A 14,617-nucleotide genomic window follows, 5' to 3' on the forward strand; every position below is an offset into this window, starting at 1 on the left:
TCTTAAATAGCGAGAAAACGGCGGCGCTGCGCGCCGCCAAATTCTGGGTACCTTACCGGGCATCAATTTGACACCTTCACACAAAATTTGAAGTCACAGGTCACCTCAGGTCAGGAGTTATTGAGGTCAAACTGAGGTCATGTTCGAGTAAAAATGAGCAAAAAACATGACATCTTGAAACGCTCACTAATTCTACAGTTAACAAGCAATTTTAAAGTTCTTCATGTGGTTGTGTAGAGAAAAGTCGGCGCTACAAAACTGCTATCTCGGATTTTCGAAATTTTGGGATTTTGACCCCCAAAAATAAAAAAAAATTGATTTTTTTAGAAAAACTCAAAAAATTTCCAAATTTTTTTTTCGAATTTCGAAAAACCGGAATATATGTGATAGTCCCTGCGCTCTTCGATATACATACCAAATTTTAGATCGATACCTCTTTTTTTGGCCAAGTTATAGCGAAAAAAAAACTGTTAAAAATTGATGATGTCAAATTTTTGAACTCAATTTTTAGCAATTCTAGAGCTTGTAGCGCAAAACAGAGACCACCATTGAACTCCCCGTGACGAGCTGCATCGAATCAATACCCATTTTATGCAAAAATATCAACTTTGAAATTTGACCTAATTTGACCTGACCTTGACCTGACCTTGACCTGACCTTGACCAAAACGTGACCTAAGCTGGCCATTAATTCTGTCTGACCCACATAATCGCATTTGTTATGTAAAATGGACCATAAAACATGTATCACACGACACTTTCATATTGTGACCCCCCAGTGACCTGACCTCTGTGACCTGACCTGGTATCAGTGACCTCAAATAGCAAAATATGTGTTTGAAGAACATTTCCCCATCGATGATTTTCAATGAAATGCATTTTACACGATTTTACAACGCATTTCTTGAAATGCCTGTAAACGGTGAAAATTCGACCTTTGACCTGACCTGTGACGTCATCGGTTTGACCGAGGTCAATGAAATTGGGTCACAAGGTAGTTCCCCGTTGGGGCTATCCAACACCGTTTACCGCTTGTCGCTATGTTGCGTGGTTCTCGAGATCTGAGGGGGGGCCAAAATGCCCCCCCCCCCCCATCAGACCACGTTGCTCGGCAGACCCCATCTGGGCGCGGGTTATGACCAGTGCATCTCTCTGAGGAAAGAGCACCTGGTTTGTGCATTGGTTGTTTGGTGGTGTGTCTGCGTGTGTTTGTTTTAGTGTATTACCTATATGTACCACTTATGGTATGAAATAAACATGTACCTATTATTATTATTATAGATAATGTTGCTCTAATCAATGGCTGAAAGTTTCAAGGCAATCGATCAATGGGTGTAGCTTTGACGAGCATTCTTATTTTTTATGAGGTGAGGCCACTTGGCGTGACCTGGTGGCCTGACCTAAGGTGACCTGGGTCCAGGGGCGTCGCCGACGGGGGGGTCGGGGGGGTCGTGACCCCCCCACTCTTGAAAACTGGGGGTGTCGACCCCCCCACTTTTTGCGATGCTGAGTATGCTTTTTTAGCTTTTATGTCAGTGAAGCAGGCGTCAGCAACACCAACAAATACATCAGATTCAAAATCGCTTCAAGAGCTCCCTAAAGCCAATTAGCCAATTACCTAAAGGTCAATTAGCTGTGGGCGGGGAACACCAGCACAACAATGTTTTTAAGTAGCCCCCATCCTAGTATACCTTTTTATCCCTCAAAGGATTGGACGCGCCAAAACTGCCCCGAGCGTTCGTCTGATCGTTTAAAAAAAATGGTCGCAGTCGATTCGTCGGATCAGTACCTAACTACAAAACTACAAACTAGCCTCAGCCCCATGGCTACCGTCACAACTAGCTGTATAGTCTCTCTTGAAAGTATCGCGTCCTGGGCTGCGGCGGCTCAGCGAACTGTTCCATTCAGTTTGAGGACCCCAGTAGGGAGGTCATGGCCTGTATCATAAAAAGTACGCTGTAACACGATTTCACGCCAGCGGTAGAAGGAAAACTGCTATATGACGCAGGCCCCAGCGGCTGACAACTGGGTCAAAACAGTCGGAGGCCGGCCAAAGGTCATTCTCGTATCGCTCTCTTTTGACCCCGTCCACCGCCCCAGGCGGATACCTGTGCCTCTTGGGCTCACCAGCCGGGCGCTCATTGGTGTGCCCAAGGGTGTGCCTTACTGGGCGCCAATCACTCAGTGTGCGTGACGCGTAAAATCACAACGAAGCGAAGTTCCGCCATAACCCTAACTGTGATGAGGCCTTCTGAATGACGTAAACAGGTCATGCGGGGGGGGGGAAGCCTGGCATCAGATAAGTTTTAAAAAGAACATGACTGAACAGCACTTCTTTTCTTTTTTGTCGCCGTTCACTAACCGGCTCATTAAAAAGAGAGAACTTCAAATACAGGACTAAATGGCTAGACAGCGAATTGGCGCACTGGCTAGAGAGATAATTCTTGTTTTTGAAACCGCTTACGAGTGCATGTGCAAGCACGGATGCATTCTGTTAGCGGGTGCAACTGATGATTTTTTGGGTATATGCGCACGAGTTTCCGGATTTTACCCCCCCCCCCTCCCCAGAAAAATATGACAGTCGTGCCGATGACGAGTCAAATTGCTAACTTTGCAATGAAACAAATCTAAACAAATCCTCTGCGAGTAGGGTGGCTTCCGTTGACCACATGCTTAGCTGCCACCACAAGTTACCGGATGGCGACTGCCACCTCCCCCTATCCCTCCGCAATCCGCATTCCGCAACCACTCCCCTCGCCCCGCCGCGCCGGCTGCCTCCGCGTGTCAGACTTCGGTCAGTGCTACCAGCGGCTCTCAAACCTTTCCGCTCAACCGCGGCTGGGACAGGTGGCGCCTTCCCTCAGAGTCGCGATACTTTCAAGAGAGACTATACAGTGCACATGTAGGGGAAAGGGAGTCAGATGGAACCGTCTCGGGCTTTCGCAAAGAAGTCGCGCAAAAAGGAGCCGATTGCAACAAAACTTCCGGTGCGCTCGAGTTAATCACCTACTTAAAATAAATCGATATCCCTGATTCAAATAAAGATGACCTTAGTTCACTTTTTCATAACGTGCTTTTAATTGATAGGGTAGTTTTTGGAGCTGATTTTGAACTTAGCGCCCATCTGAACATTTAAGAAGTAGTTGTGTTGCTTATTCATATAACATGCTAGGAAGCAATCGGTGGTGGTCATCCACTATTAGGTACTGGTCGATCTGACCTGACCTGATCTACCCCAAAATGCATGGAGTCATCATCTTCGTTCAAAACTAAGATAACATTCGTAATCAGAACCTCGAAAAACCATCACAACTTACATTCGTTAAGTTCTAGCAGGTCCCGAGTTTCTCTACTTATTGGCGATGACCTGAGTCCTGAGATGACCCGAAAACTTGTAAATGGGTATCATCGGCTTTCTCTCGTCACGGGCAGCATGCTCTTTTTTCCGCAAACCTGTAGATCGATCAAGGGTCGAAAGCATGCCTCAGCGTTAGTTTAGTATACGTTATACGTTAGCGACTGGGAAACCACCAATAGAAGGGCTACAGTGAAGCAGAAAACTATTCGATAGCTCTTTTAACGCTCTTTCGCTAGCTTCGCGTTAGATTTCATCTCAGGTCTATGTTTGGCCCATAAGAAGGCAAACAGCTAACTGGACAGATTCTGCCGAAACATCTGCTTTGCAATAACTTTCGATTCCGTGAATTTGTATGGTATGTTCATATGTTGTCTTGTCACCACCGTCTTGATCTCTTTGAGACGCGTCACATGAGTTAAAATTTGACCATTCAGAATTAACGTTAAAACGACCTCAGGTCAACGTTATGTCCTGATCGAAAAAGGACCTCCTGCTGCATATGAATGGATCCGTGTTGTTGAGCTGAACAGTGAACACCTTCCAGGTGCTGTCATCGCTCTACCGCGTCTTCGTCAAAAGTTGTAGAAAAAAATGCTGGTGGCCATCGATGGACATTTCCACTAATGACCTTTCGAGTCATCACTCGCCATAAGTTGCATCCTGTCCCTGGCAAGTGGCAATGATGAGCTGATTTGTCATGGCTCCAAAGATATTTTGCGTTTCTGACGAACTTTTTCAAAGCAGGAGGCATTCGTGCCTTTTCTAATTTCTCATTATTTTCTAATGATGAGGTCACGTATTTGACCTGCCTTCAGATCATAGATGTAAATCCTCAGTTAGAATCATGAATTGCTGACACGTATAACCCCATACATTAGGTACCTATACAGTGTACCAAATTTCGAAGTTATGGGAGAAAAGCTACAAGAATGGCGAGATGGGAAAGTTTTTATAGAGGTATACCGTATAACTGAACTTGACATGGCGACCTGACCTTAAGTGACCAGTGATAATTCTTACGCAAGTGATGTAGGTAGGTATACCTACCTAACAGGTTATACCAAATTTGGCGGCGCTGCGCGCCGATTTGTTACACACGCACACACACATATACGCACGCACAAAACTGGGAAGTGTGGCAAAAAAAAAAACACCCCTACCCATCGGGTGAAGACTAGAAACCCGACCCCCCCACTCAAAAATCCGTGGCGACGCCCCTGCCTGGGTCTGAAATTTTCACGTGCGGAAAAGATGCACGAACAGGTGTGCCAAAATGCCCCGCCGTTTTTGAGATATCTGCGAAAAACCGCAGGGGGGTGTTCAAACACCCCCGGCCCGGCACGGGGAATTGAACTGTCCGTATAAATAATGAATACTCAGTGATACAAAATCACCCCCTGAACTAAACAACAGCGTCATGTCTGCGTATTTACATATGGAACGAGTGCATGCTGGTGTGGCGTGTGCAGCCGTCGTCAACTCTGAATAAATTGAGGTTGTGTGTGCACCGTTGCCTACTATAAATGTTGTGTCTCATGGGCGGCGGAACGGGGAGGGCACCGGGGCACCGTGCCCCTTGTGATTTGGGCATTTTAACATCAGCCCTATGGGCGTTGCATGAAAAGAATGGGACCAAAAGTCGGCAGTGCCCGGCTTAATTGAAGGTGTTCCGCCGCTACTGTTGTGTCTGGCCTTTCCTTAGCGTATTCGTAATGGATTTGGTTAACGTTCCGTTTTCCCCCTCGTTTTCTCGGTTACTCTGGTTCCGAAATAACGAATACGATGAATAATCATTAGAACGACACTACGTCGATATCGGATTCAATAACAAGTAATATCACGAGAGGCAAGTTATATGTTTTAGCAAATAATAGGTATTGTATTTTGTAGGTGCCGTGATTAAGCAAACACAACAAACAATAAACAATTTTAGTTCATATTGATATATACGTGAAATTTTACATGAAAGGGACTACACGGAATCGCATATTCGTCTGCTAAATCCAACTCTCACCAATCCAGCAGCCTATTGAACCGCCTGTTTGGGGGCCCCGGGGGGGGGGGGGGGCTCCCACAGCGTCTGGAGGGGTCTGCGGATGACAGAGTTACGGCATCGACACCGCCCGGGGCACACTGGGAGAGCCAGCCCTATCTCACGGCGGCGGGTCGGTCAGACAGCAGAGACGGCCGGCGGTCGGGACTCGGCCGCATGCAGCCATTCCGTCGGCCCAGACGACCGTAACGGCCTTATCACCGCACAGTTAGGCCGTATCGTGGCGGTGCTGTGATGGCTCGACATTTCTGAAGTGTTAACCCTCGCAGGCATTGGGGATGGGGTTGATGCAGCCTCCTCAAGGCTTCATGAATATCTGAAGATCCGGATTGGCTGAAAATTTGATATACCTACCTGTTTATCTGTTAAATATTGCTTACCCCCATCGAAAAGCCTGCCTCCATCGACTGGGTGTCTGACGTATTACTTACCTCGCCGAATACCGGAGTTCCTAAATAAACAGTCGAATTATTTTTGCCTCTAGTGGCGTCAACTAACAAAATCACAACAGTCAAATTGCACGTGATGATAGCACGTGCAATGCCATTTTATTTCATACCCAAATCAATCACTTTCTATCATGCAGCCGTATAGTACAGACATAAAAACAAAAATAGTACATTTCTATTTTGAGACAAAGTCAATCGTTGCCATGGGCGGCGCCACCGGGGGGGACGGGGGGGGACAGGTCCCCCGCTATCGAAAGTTAGGGGGGTACAGTACCCCCCTATCGGCGAGGCCCGTTCAATAGTTGATAATAATGCACTGTAGAGTTATCCGTCGCATTTAATGCATCGTTGGTTAATCAAGGCAAATTCTGAATAAAGATTGCTGTTGGGATGTATCGCAGGAGGTCCTGGCCATCTGCAAAAGGTGTGGAGCTGTGATGCCTGTAGTTATAAGGTGATCGGCAAGGCCTCGGGGATCGTGCCCACCCCCCCCCCCCCTTGGGGCGCCAGGCAGGGTTATTACCTCCCCATTCCACTGCCAGACAACATTGCCGACAAAACCAAGCTTACTGAAATTCCATAGATATCCGTTACTATATGGATATTGGATATTTTCCATTCCTAATTATCAAATTCAAGCATGGCAGTTCTACCACAGGAACCATTTGAAATCTATGCCATTTAACCCCAGCACTTGTGGGGAGAAGTGATCGGATAGATCACAGGCAGGACCAAAAAACCACGCAGTAGCCCAAGACCTTATACTTGGGTAGCATCGGCTCCCTCTCGTCAAGGGGTTCGATAGCACTCGTTTTTTCTGCAAAACTAAGTTCAGTCGGCGGCCGAACGGCTGGGGGTCTAATCGAGCCCCCTCCCCTCCCCTTCTTACGTCAGTGGCTGTGAAAATGCCATTACCAGCTGTTGAAACATGGCAGTTGCTTTTGCATGAGTGCACGAAAGGGTTTTAGGTACGTGATACGTGAAAGGTTCTACATGAAAATTGAGATACACCAGCTTATCCCGCGCCCAGATGGGGTCTGCCGAGCAACGCGGTCTGATGGGGGGGGGGGCCATTTTGGCCCCCCCTCAGATCTCGAGAACCACGCAAGATAGCGACAAGCGGTAAACGGTGTTGGATAGCCCCAGCGGGGAACTACCTTGTGACCCAATTTCATTGACCTCGGTCAAACCGATGACGTCACAGGTCAGGTCAAAGGTCGAATTTTCACCGTTTACAGGCATTTCAAGAAATGCGTTGTAAAATCGAGTAAAATGCATTTCATTGAAAATCATCGATGAAGAAATGTTCTTCAAACACATATTTTGCTATTTGAGGTCACTGATACCAGGTCAGGTCACAGAGGTCAGGTCACTGGGGGGGTCACAATATGAAAGTGTCGTGTGATACATGTTTTATGGTCCATTTTACATGACAAATGCGATTATGTGGGTCAGACAGACTTCAGGGCCAGCTTAGGTCACGTTTTGGTCAAGGTCAGGTCAAGGTCAGGTCAAGGTCAGGTCAAGGTCAGGTCAAATTAGGTCAAATTTCAAAGTTGATATTTTTGCATAAAATGGGTATCGATTCGATGCAGCTCGTCACGGGGAGTTCAATGGTGGTCTCCGTTTTGCGCTACGAGGTCTAGAATTGCTAAAAATTGAGTTCAAAAATTTGACGTCATCAATTTTTAACAGTTTTTTCGCTATAACTTGGCCAAAAAAAAGAGGTATCGATCTAAAATTTGGTATGTATATCGAAGAGCGCAGGGACTATCACATATATTCCGGTTTTTTCGAAATTCGAAAATTTTTTGGAAAATTTTTGAGTTTTTCTAAAAAAATCAATTTTTTGATTTTTGGGGGTCAAAATCCCAAAATTTCGAAAATCCGAGATAGCAGTTTTGTAGCGCCGTCTTTTCTCTACACAACCACATAAAGAACTTTAAAATTGCTTGTTAGCTGTAGAATTGGTGAGCGTTTCAAGATGTCATGTTTTTTGCTCATTTTTGCTCGAACATGACCTCAGTTTGACCTCAATAACTCCTGACCTGAGGTGACCTGTGACTTGAAATTTTGTGTGAAGGTGTCAAATTGATGCCCGGTAAGGTACCCAAAATTTGGCGGCGCTGCGCGCCGCCGTTTTCTCGCTATTTAAGAAAAACCACAGGGGGGGGCCAAAATGGCCCCCCCCATCAGGGCGCGGGTTATCAAATTGTGCTCACTGTGGTGCGCTCGGTTTTACCTTGACTAGTCTTTGAATTCTGGGGTGAAACAGACCAGTCAAAAAACCTGTTCCATAAGGAGAGCCACTAATGCTAAAGAGATGAGGGATGAGGTTTCCAGAGACCTTCATTACCTCCCAAAGGGGGTGCCCCGCCATTTGCCAATCCCTGCTGTAGTTGTTACGACTGGAGGGTGAATATGAGAACGATGCAGGTCGTGCCAGCTCGATCATGACGAACAGAATGGTGCCGACATCACAGCTCTACTGCCATTTTTGACGAAGCTTATCAACAAGGACCGGAATCCTACCCTGGGGCATTTCACCTGCAGATGTCGCCGGACCTAAGACCCTCTCACTCAATTTTTTTCAACGGTGCATGCGCTCGTTTTTCCCGCGAAGCTCTTGGAAAGAAAAATCCATCAGAAAGTGTGATCAAATAACGGCTGGTGACCTTCCATGACCTAGCATGACCTTTTGAGTGACCACCGATGACATGACCACTGACGGCTAGCCATTAGCTGCACCCTGCCCGTTGCATATGGATCAGGTGGTGATGTCATGATTCTGAAATTATATTGCAGTTTTGGCGCACTTGTCAGAGCAGAAGACATTGCCATGAAGCTGACCACGTCTGGTCAGCTTCATGGCATATAATGGTGAAGCCATGAAGCTGACCAGACGTAAGATCGAAAATTTGAAAGTACGAAACGTAGGAATATAGTTGGCACTGCTACTCATACCTAAGCAATTCGCAGCTTGTAGGTAACCAGCTTTGAGTTGGCAAGACTGCAAATTTTGATTTAGAGGCAAGGATGCTTGAAAAGGTGATCGATCTTAGGTGTCCTAGGATAAGTTTGGAATCGGGATGCACCATTGGATGTGTTTTGGCCTTTGCCAGGTTTCGCGGCGTTACGTGCCTCGTTTTTTTTTTTTTTTGCATACACAATCAGTATCTAGGAAATCCTACTTTTGCTACTTTTGGGAATCCTACTTTCTACTTTTGTCCTACTTTTACGAAAATCCTACTTTTGGGATTTTCGGTCAGGCAAGCCCCCGTCCCCGTCCCCCCCTATCGAAAACCCGTGGCGCCGCCCCTGATCGTTGCAACACAACGTAAGCTACGCCGACACTTCAAAAGGACCCAAGTGCCATCAAGAACCGTCATTTTAAGTATAGTTGAGAAGTTTTTGGCAAGAGGTAGTGTGGAGAACGTAAAAAAGGGTAAATGTGGCCGAAAAAGAACCAAGAGGACGCCTCTAAACGCCCAAAAGGCACGAGAAGCTCTCCAGAGGAGCCCACAAAAATCGCTCAGACGGCTGGGCCAGGAACTGGGCTGTAGCAAAACCACCGCTCACCGTTTGGCCAGAAACGACGTTCAGCTGTTCCCGTATAAGGTCTCCGTTCACCAAGCACTGTCGAAAGTCGACAAACAGTCACGGCTTCTTTACAGCGGCTGGTTTTTGAGAAATTGCGAGCAGGACAATGAGTTCCTTCACCGAATCTGGTCCAGCGACGAGGCCCATTTTCATATGGATGGCCGCGTGAACTCCCATAATTTTCGATTCTGGTCGACGGAGCCACCCGATTTGGTCGCGGAAGCCCTTCTGCACAGTGTGAAGTGCACAGCCTGGTGTGCAATGAGCAGCAGTGGCATCATCGGACCTTTCTGATTTGAGAACGACGCTGGGGAGTCTGTCACCGTCAACGCTCAGCGCTACCGGCAAGTCCTAGCCAAGTTCTGGACTGCGCTGAACAGGCGGCTGGGTGGAGACAGGCAGCTGATGGACCAACAATGGTTCCAACAAGACGGAGCCTCGGCGTACACGGCTGTTGCGACTCGAGAATGGCTGTGGAACCGATTCGGTTCGCGGGTTATCTCCCGCAGAGAGGTGCGGACCTGGCCCCCGCACTCTCCGGATCTGACCCCACTTGACTTCTTTCTCTGGGGTCACCTGAAGTTACAGGTCTACAAAAGCAACCCCAGAACCACAGATGACCTCAAGAGGGCCGTGTCGTCCGCGGTGCGCCGAGTGCGGCCAGAGATCTGCCGGGCTGCGGTGGAGTCCGCTCGGCGACGCGCAGAGCTGTGTGTGGAGTGAGAGGGGGCTCATCTGGAACACGTCCTCTGTGGCCGCAAATGAAAAGACAGCAAAAAGAAGATGGTATCACGTGAAATGGCATCGACTATTGTGTATGTTAGAAAGTGATTCGTTTTTGTCATGCCTTCCATGCTGATAATATACAGCTTTTCAATACGACTGTTTATTTAGGAACTCCCGGTACAGTCCTTATAGTCACCCGATCGTGCAGCGTAGGAGACCACTGACCATAAATGCATTGCATTGCTCATCCATGTATCTCCATTGTGACATAATATCACCGCGTCTGATAAGATTCTTATATGTCGAAGTTTGTTCCCCCAGCCGCCTATTACAGCATTTCCTGAACGCGTTTAATGGGCGCTTAAAAAAAAAAATGAAGGATGTATGCATGCTAAGCTACATCAGTCTTCTGCTATAGCATAGCTACATCCTATATGTACAACCCGTTCATTGCCGAGAGCGATCGATGTGTGATGACAAGCCACCAACTGATAGCATGTGTCGCATTAAGAAAAGACAGTTAATCGGTCGACGGCCCAGAATATGGGTGCCAAACCGGGGACCGTTTACTGATCATTAGTCTTCCGAGCCTGGCGGGAGGCGATGATCGATGATCATGTTATCACCGACGTTGAGCCTCAATCTTCCGCGATTGCGGCAAGATCACTGTCTCACTGAACATTGTAAACAAATGATTTGACAGAGTTTTTTCGTCACTTTCTTTTGGTGGTGTGGCTTCATCGAGTGGATATGTTATATTTTTTCAGCTTTTAAATAAGCTTTGAACGCAAATGCCTAAGAAATAACATATATCATAGACCTCTGTCTCCGACGGTGTACAGAGGTCTATGCATATATCTTCTTAATTTATCTCACTTTAAATATATGTAGAAAAACAAGGACAGCGATAAAATATGATGAACCCCCTTATTTGTAAAACAGATTCTTAACCGCAACGATACGAGCATTGTTATTTAGGGCTTTGGTAAGGTGATCTTTCTGTCCACGGCTTGAGCTGACCTGGTGATACCCACTCGCCACGGATCACAGTTTATGGGTAGCCCCACTGATTGACCTACAGCTGACCCATTGATCTCCACACCGACTACCCCGTGATGGAATGGTAAGTAGCTCCCAATCTCCCAGTCCCCGCTGACTGCTCCAAGTCCACAATCTGACGCGCCGGTCCCCCGTCCGCAGGCTGGCTGGGCGCGCTCTCGATGGCTCTGTCGTGGCTCCTCTCGCCGTTGACAATCGCCATCTGCCGGAGGAAGTCCACCCGACTGACGGCTGTCCTCGGAGGACTGGTGGCCGCCCTCGGACTCCTCTTCACCTCCTTCGCCTCCCGGTTCCATCAGCTGTTCATCTCGTACGGTACCATATTCGGTAAGCCGAGTACCTACTGTCAAACCCAAGGCCCTAAAAGCAGACATCTAAACCAGTACTGTTCTTACTTATAGATAACCTAAACAGTCTAAAGGTCAAAGCCATCTATCGGTAAGCAATATGCATTGAAGATTAATATTTACTTGAAGTCCACTTTTGGCATCACATGTCAGATACGACCTTTCCATCCGGCTATTTTTAAAGCTGCGCTCGTTGAATTCCAAAGTTTCTATGAAATCGACAAACTCAGTAACATGACTCTGAATTTGCCGTTCGCGTTGTGTGTGGGTTCAGTGTTCACCGTTGCTTCGCCTTACTCCGAGTACTCAGTGTCGTCATTACCTCGCGCCCCTCCCTGCAGCGGTGGGTGTCTCCATGACCCGGGACGCCTCCACTTTGATGGTGGGCCAGTACTTCAAACGGCGACGGGAGCTGGTCGAGACGATTGTCATGTCCGGTAGTGGTGTCGGGCTCGCCATCATGTCGGCCCTCATCCAGGGCACCATCAAGTGAGTGGATAGGTGGATTCAGTGACGTCTCTCTGGACAATCAATTTGACCAATACGTACGTTGAAAGTTGACGAAGTCGGTCGTCAACACTTGAAATATATTTTCAACTGGCATCGTTAGGGCTACTGCAATTAATTTCTGAGGAACTAATGATTCACTTCAGAACTTAAGTAGATTTCCGCAAATTACTGTAATGTTGAACGACCGTTATGCGTTTTAGGATGTATGTTTCTCCATCTTGACGTCCTCTCTGCCTGTTTCTCTGCTCGTCCCTCGGCAGGTCGCTGGGCTGGCGGCTGGGTCTGCAGGCCGTCACCGGCGCCGTGGTCTTCACCTTCCTCCTGGGCACCTTCTACCGGTCGGCGTCGCTGTACCACCCGCAGAGGAGGGCCATCCTACACCTCAAACACTCCAAGAAAAAGGTGAGCTAACGACCCAGAGGAAAGGGCCGGCCATCCTCCATCTCAAGCGCTCCAAGAACGCTCAAACGCTCCAACTCTCTCTGTACAATGTCGATGTGCGCTGGTTTGAGAGTTATTTGTCAGACCACTATCAACAAGTACTCATTACCGGCACGCTAGCTGGAGTCCGCACGCTGTCGCAGCCGCTCCTGAACCCAATAGGCACATTCCAGGGATCCACGCTGGGCCCTCTGCTGTACTCGATATACGCCGCAGATATGCCTTTGTACCTCGATGTAGACACCGTGCATGATAAGTGCCTCGTGCAGTACGCCGACGATGTGCAGATGGCTGTGTTCGGCAAGCCTCGGGACAGTGGTGCGCTGGTTCGCAGTCTGGAGCAGAATCTTTCGGCCCTTTCACTGTGGTGCGGGAAGAACGGGATAAAGTTAACGCAAACAAAACACAGCTGACAGTTATTGGAACATGTCAAAATCTCCGTAGGCTGCCTCAAATTCAAGTACCTACAGTTTATGGGCACGATTCTCGGCTCCCGTTCAGTCAAAAACCTTGGCGTAGTTTTTGACCAGAATATCACATTCTCGGTGCATGTAGATGACGTTGTACGACGTTGTACCGGCCTACTCAGCGGACTGAGTCACAGCAGGCACGCGCTCCCACGAGACACGCTCTCCACTGTTGTGCAGGCGCTCGTTGTCTCGTTGGTACGGTATTGCATCAGTGTGTACGGTGTATGTGGTAGCACACAAATGGTACGACTGCAGAAACTGCTGAATTACGGTGCGCGTGTTATTTCGGGCCGTCGCAAGTTCGATCATATCAGTGACGTGCTGAAAGATCTGGAGTGGCTGACAGCGAAGAATCTGCATCAGTACCATTCGCTGACCCTGTTAAAGCGAATTTTATCCAATGGCCAGCCGGAGACATTGTACGATAGTCTGGTGACTCGGGGCGATGTTCACGGCCGTGTAACCAGACAGGCGGACCAGCTAGACAGGCCAACGATACACACGGAGTCGGGGAGCAGACGTTTCCTGTACTCAGCTGTCACTGCGTATAACGCGCTACCGCAGGCGCTCCGTGAGATGGGGCCCAGACTCTTCCCACAGAACCTCCGTAAACACCTGCTCGAGCGTCAAAACGGCGGTGAATAGGTGTCGGATTGTATGTAGTTGTGTGCATGAGTGTCTGTTCCCAGTTCCCATCGATTGTTTTTGACGCGCGAATCATAATAGCCATGTGTTCATGGATGATTGCAAGATGTTCCTACATACATACAAGAAAAAGGTGAGGTAGCGACACAGAAAAAGGATGGGGACTTGTGTCATTGCAATTGGTGCAAGTGACATCACTACCTTTCAGGCTGTTGAATCCATACATCATACACATCATCATTCGTGCTGTTCGTTTCAGGTGAAAGGCAAAACAAAGATAGACGACAAGCCGCCGTTTTTCGACGTGTCCATGCTGAAGTCGCGGACGGTGCGGATGCTGCTGTTCTCGGCGAGCCTCAGCTCCGTTGGCCTACATACCCCGCTCATCTATCTCGTATGTGTATTTTAGGTGTATGTATTGCCTGAGAGGATGCGATGCGCTACCTATTGCAGGGTTAATTTACAGTTTCAAATAATAACATTGGGACCAGGCAAAACGGCATGTTTTGAAAATAGCACCATAAATAAACTTTACTTTTAAATGCCATTGCTTGGATACTAGCCAAGGTATGCTATGAAAACTTTCCCTCAAGATATATCGACGACATTTTACAACATTGTCGTACGTTGCTGGGCCTTCGTATGAAATAGTGAGCCCCTGACCCTTTGACCTCAGGCGCAGCAGGCCCGTCAGGAGGGCATCAGCGAGGACTCGGTGCTGCTTCTACAGACCTACCTGGGGCTCGGCTGGACACTCGGCTGCTGCGCCTTCGGGTTCGTGGTCGTCAGAAACAATCAGGTGCGGTCTCCGTGAGTTCCGTTTGTCAGGATACGTGCCTAAAAGTTATAAGAGACATTGAAAATTTAATTTATCACAAGCAGATACATTGATTTTTAGTGCGAAGTCATGACCTTTGTATTTTGACTCGACCGTACAATGCATAGCAAACTTCCTAAATT

The 14,617-nt window shown here is 47.8% G+C and overlaps 1 protein-coding gene across 2 annotated transcripts in view; it reads left to right on the forward strand.

The window, feature by feature from the left end:
* The window catches only part of LOC122366188 (monocarboxylate transporter 2-like), a 90,184-nt gene that overhangs the window by 73,523 nt on the left and 2,044 nt on the right, over window positions 1–14,617 (forward strand). For both annotated transcript variants that reach the window (XM_043338145.1, XM_043338146.1), the window contains exons 2-6: window positions 11,386–11,571; window positions 11,933–12,080; window positions 12,362–12,503; window positions 13,917–14,051; window positions 14,334–14,456. In XM_043338145.1, the coding sequence (XP_043194080.1) occupies window positions 11,386–11,571; window positions 11,933–12,080; window positions 12,362–12,503; window positions 13,917–14,051; window positions 14,334–14,456 (734 nt within the window). The remainder of the gene's footprint in view (window positions 1–11,385; window positions 11,572–11,932; window positions 12,081–12,361; window positions 12,504–13,916; window positions 14,052–14,333; window positions 14,457–14,617) is intronic.

This window comes from Amphibalanus amphitrite, unplaced genomic scaffold (genome assembly GCF_019059575.1).
Source record: "Amphibalanus amphitrite isolate SeventyFive unplaced genomic scaffold, NRLGWU_Aamphi_draft 000790F_arrow, whole genome shotgun sequence".
In the NCBI taxonomy this organism is placed as follows: domain Eukaryota; kingdom Metazoa; phylum Arthropoda; class Thecostraca; order Balanomorpha; family Balanidae; genus Amphibalanus; species Amphibalanus amphitrite.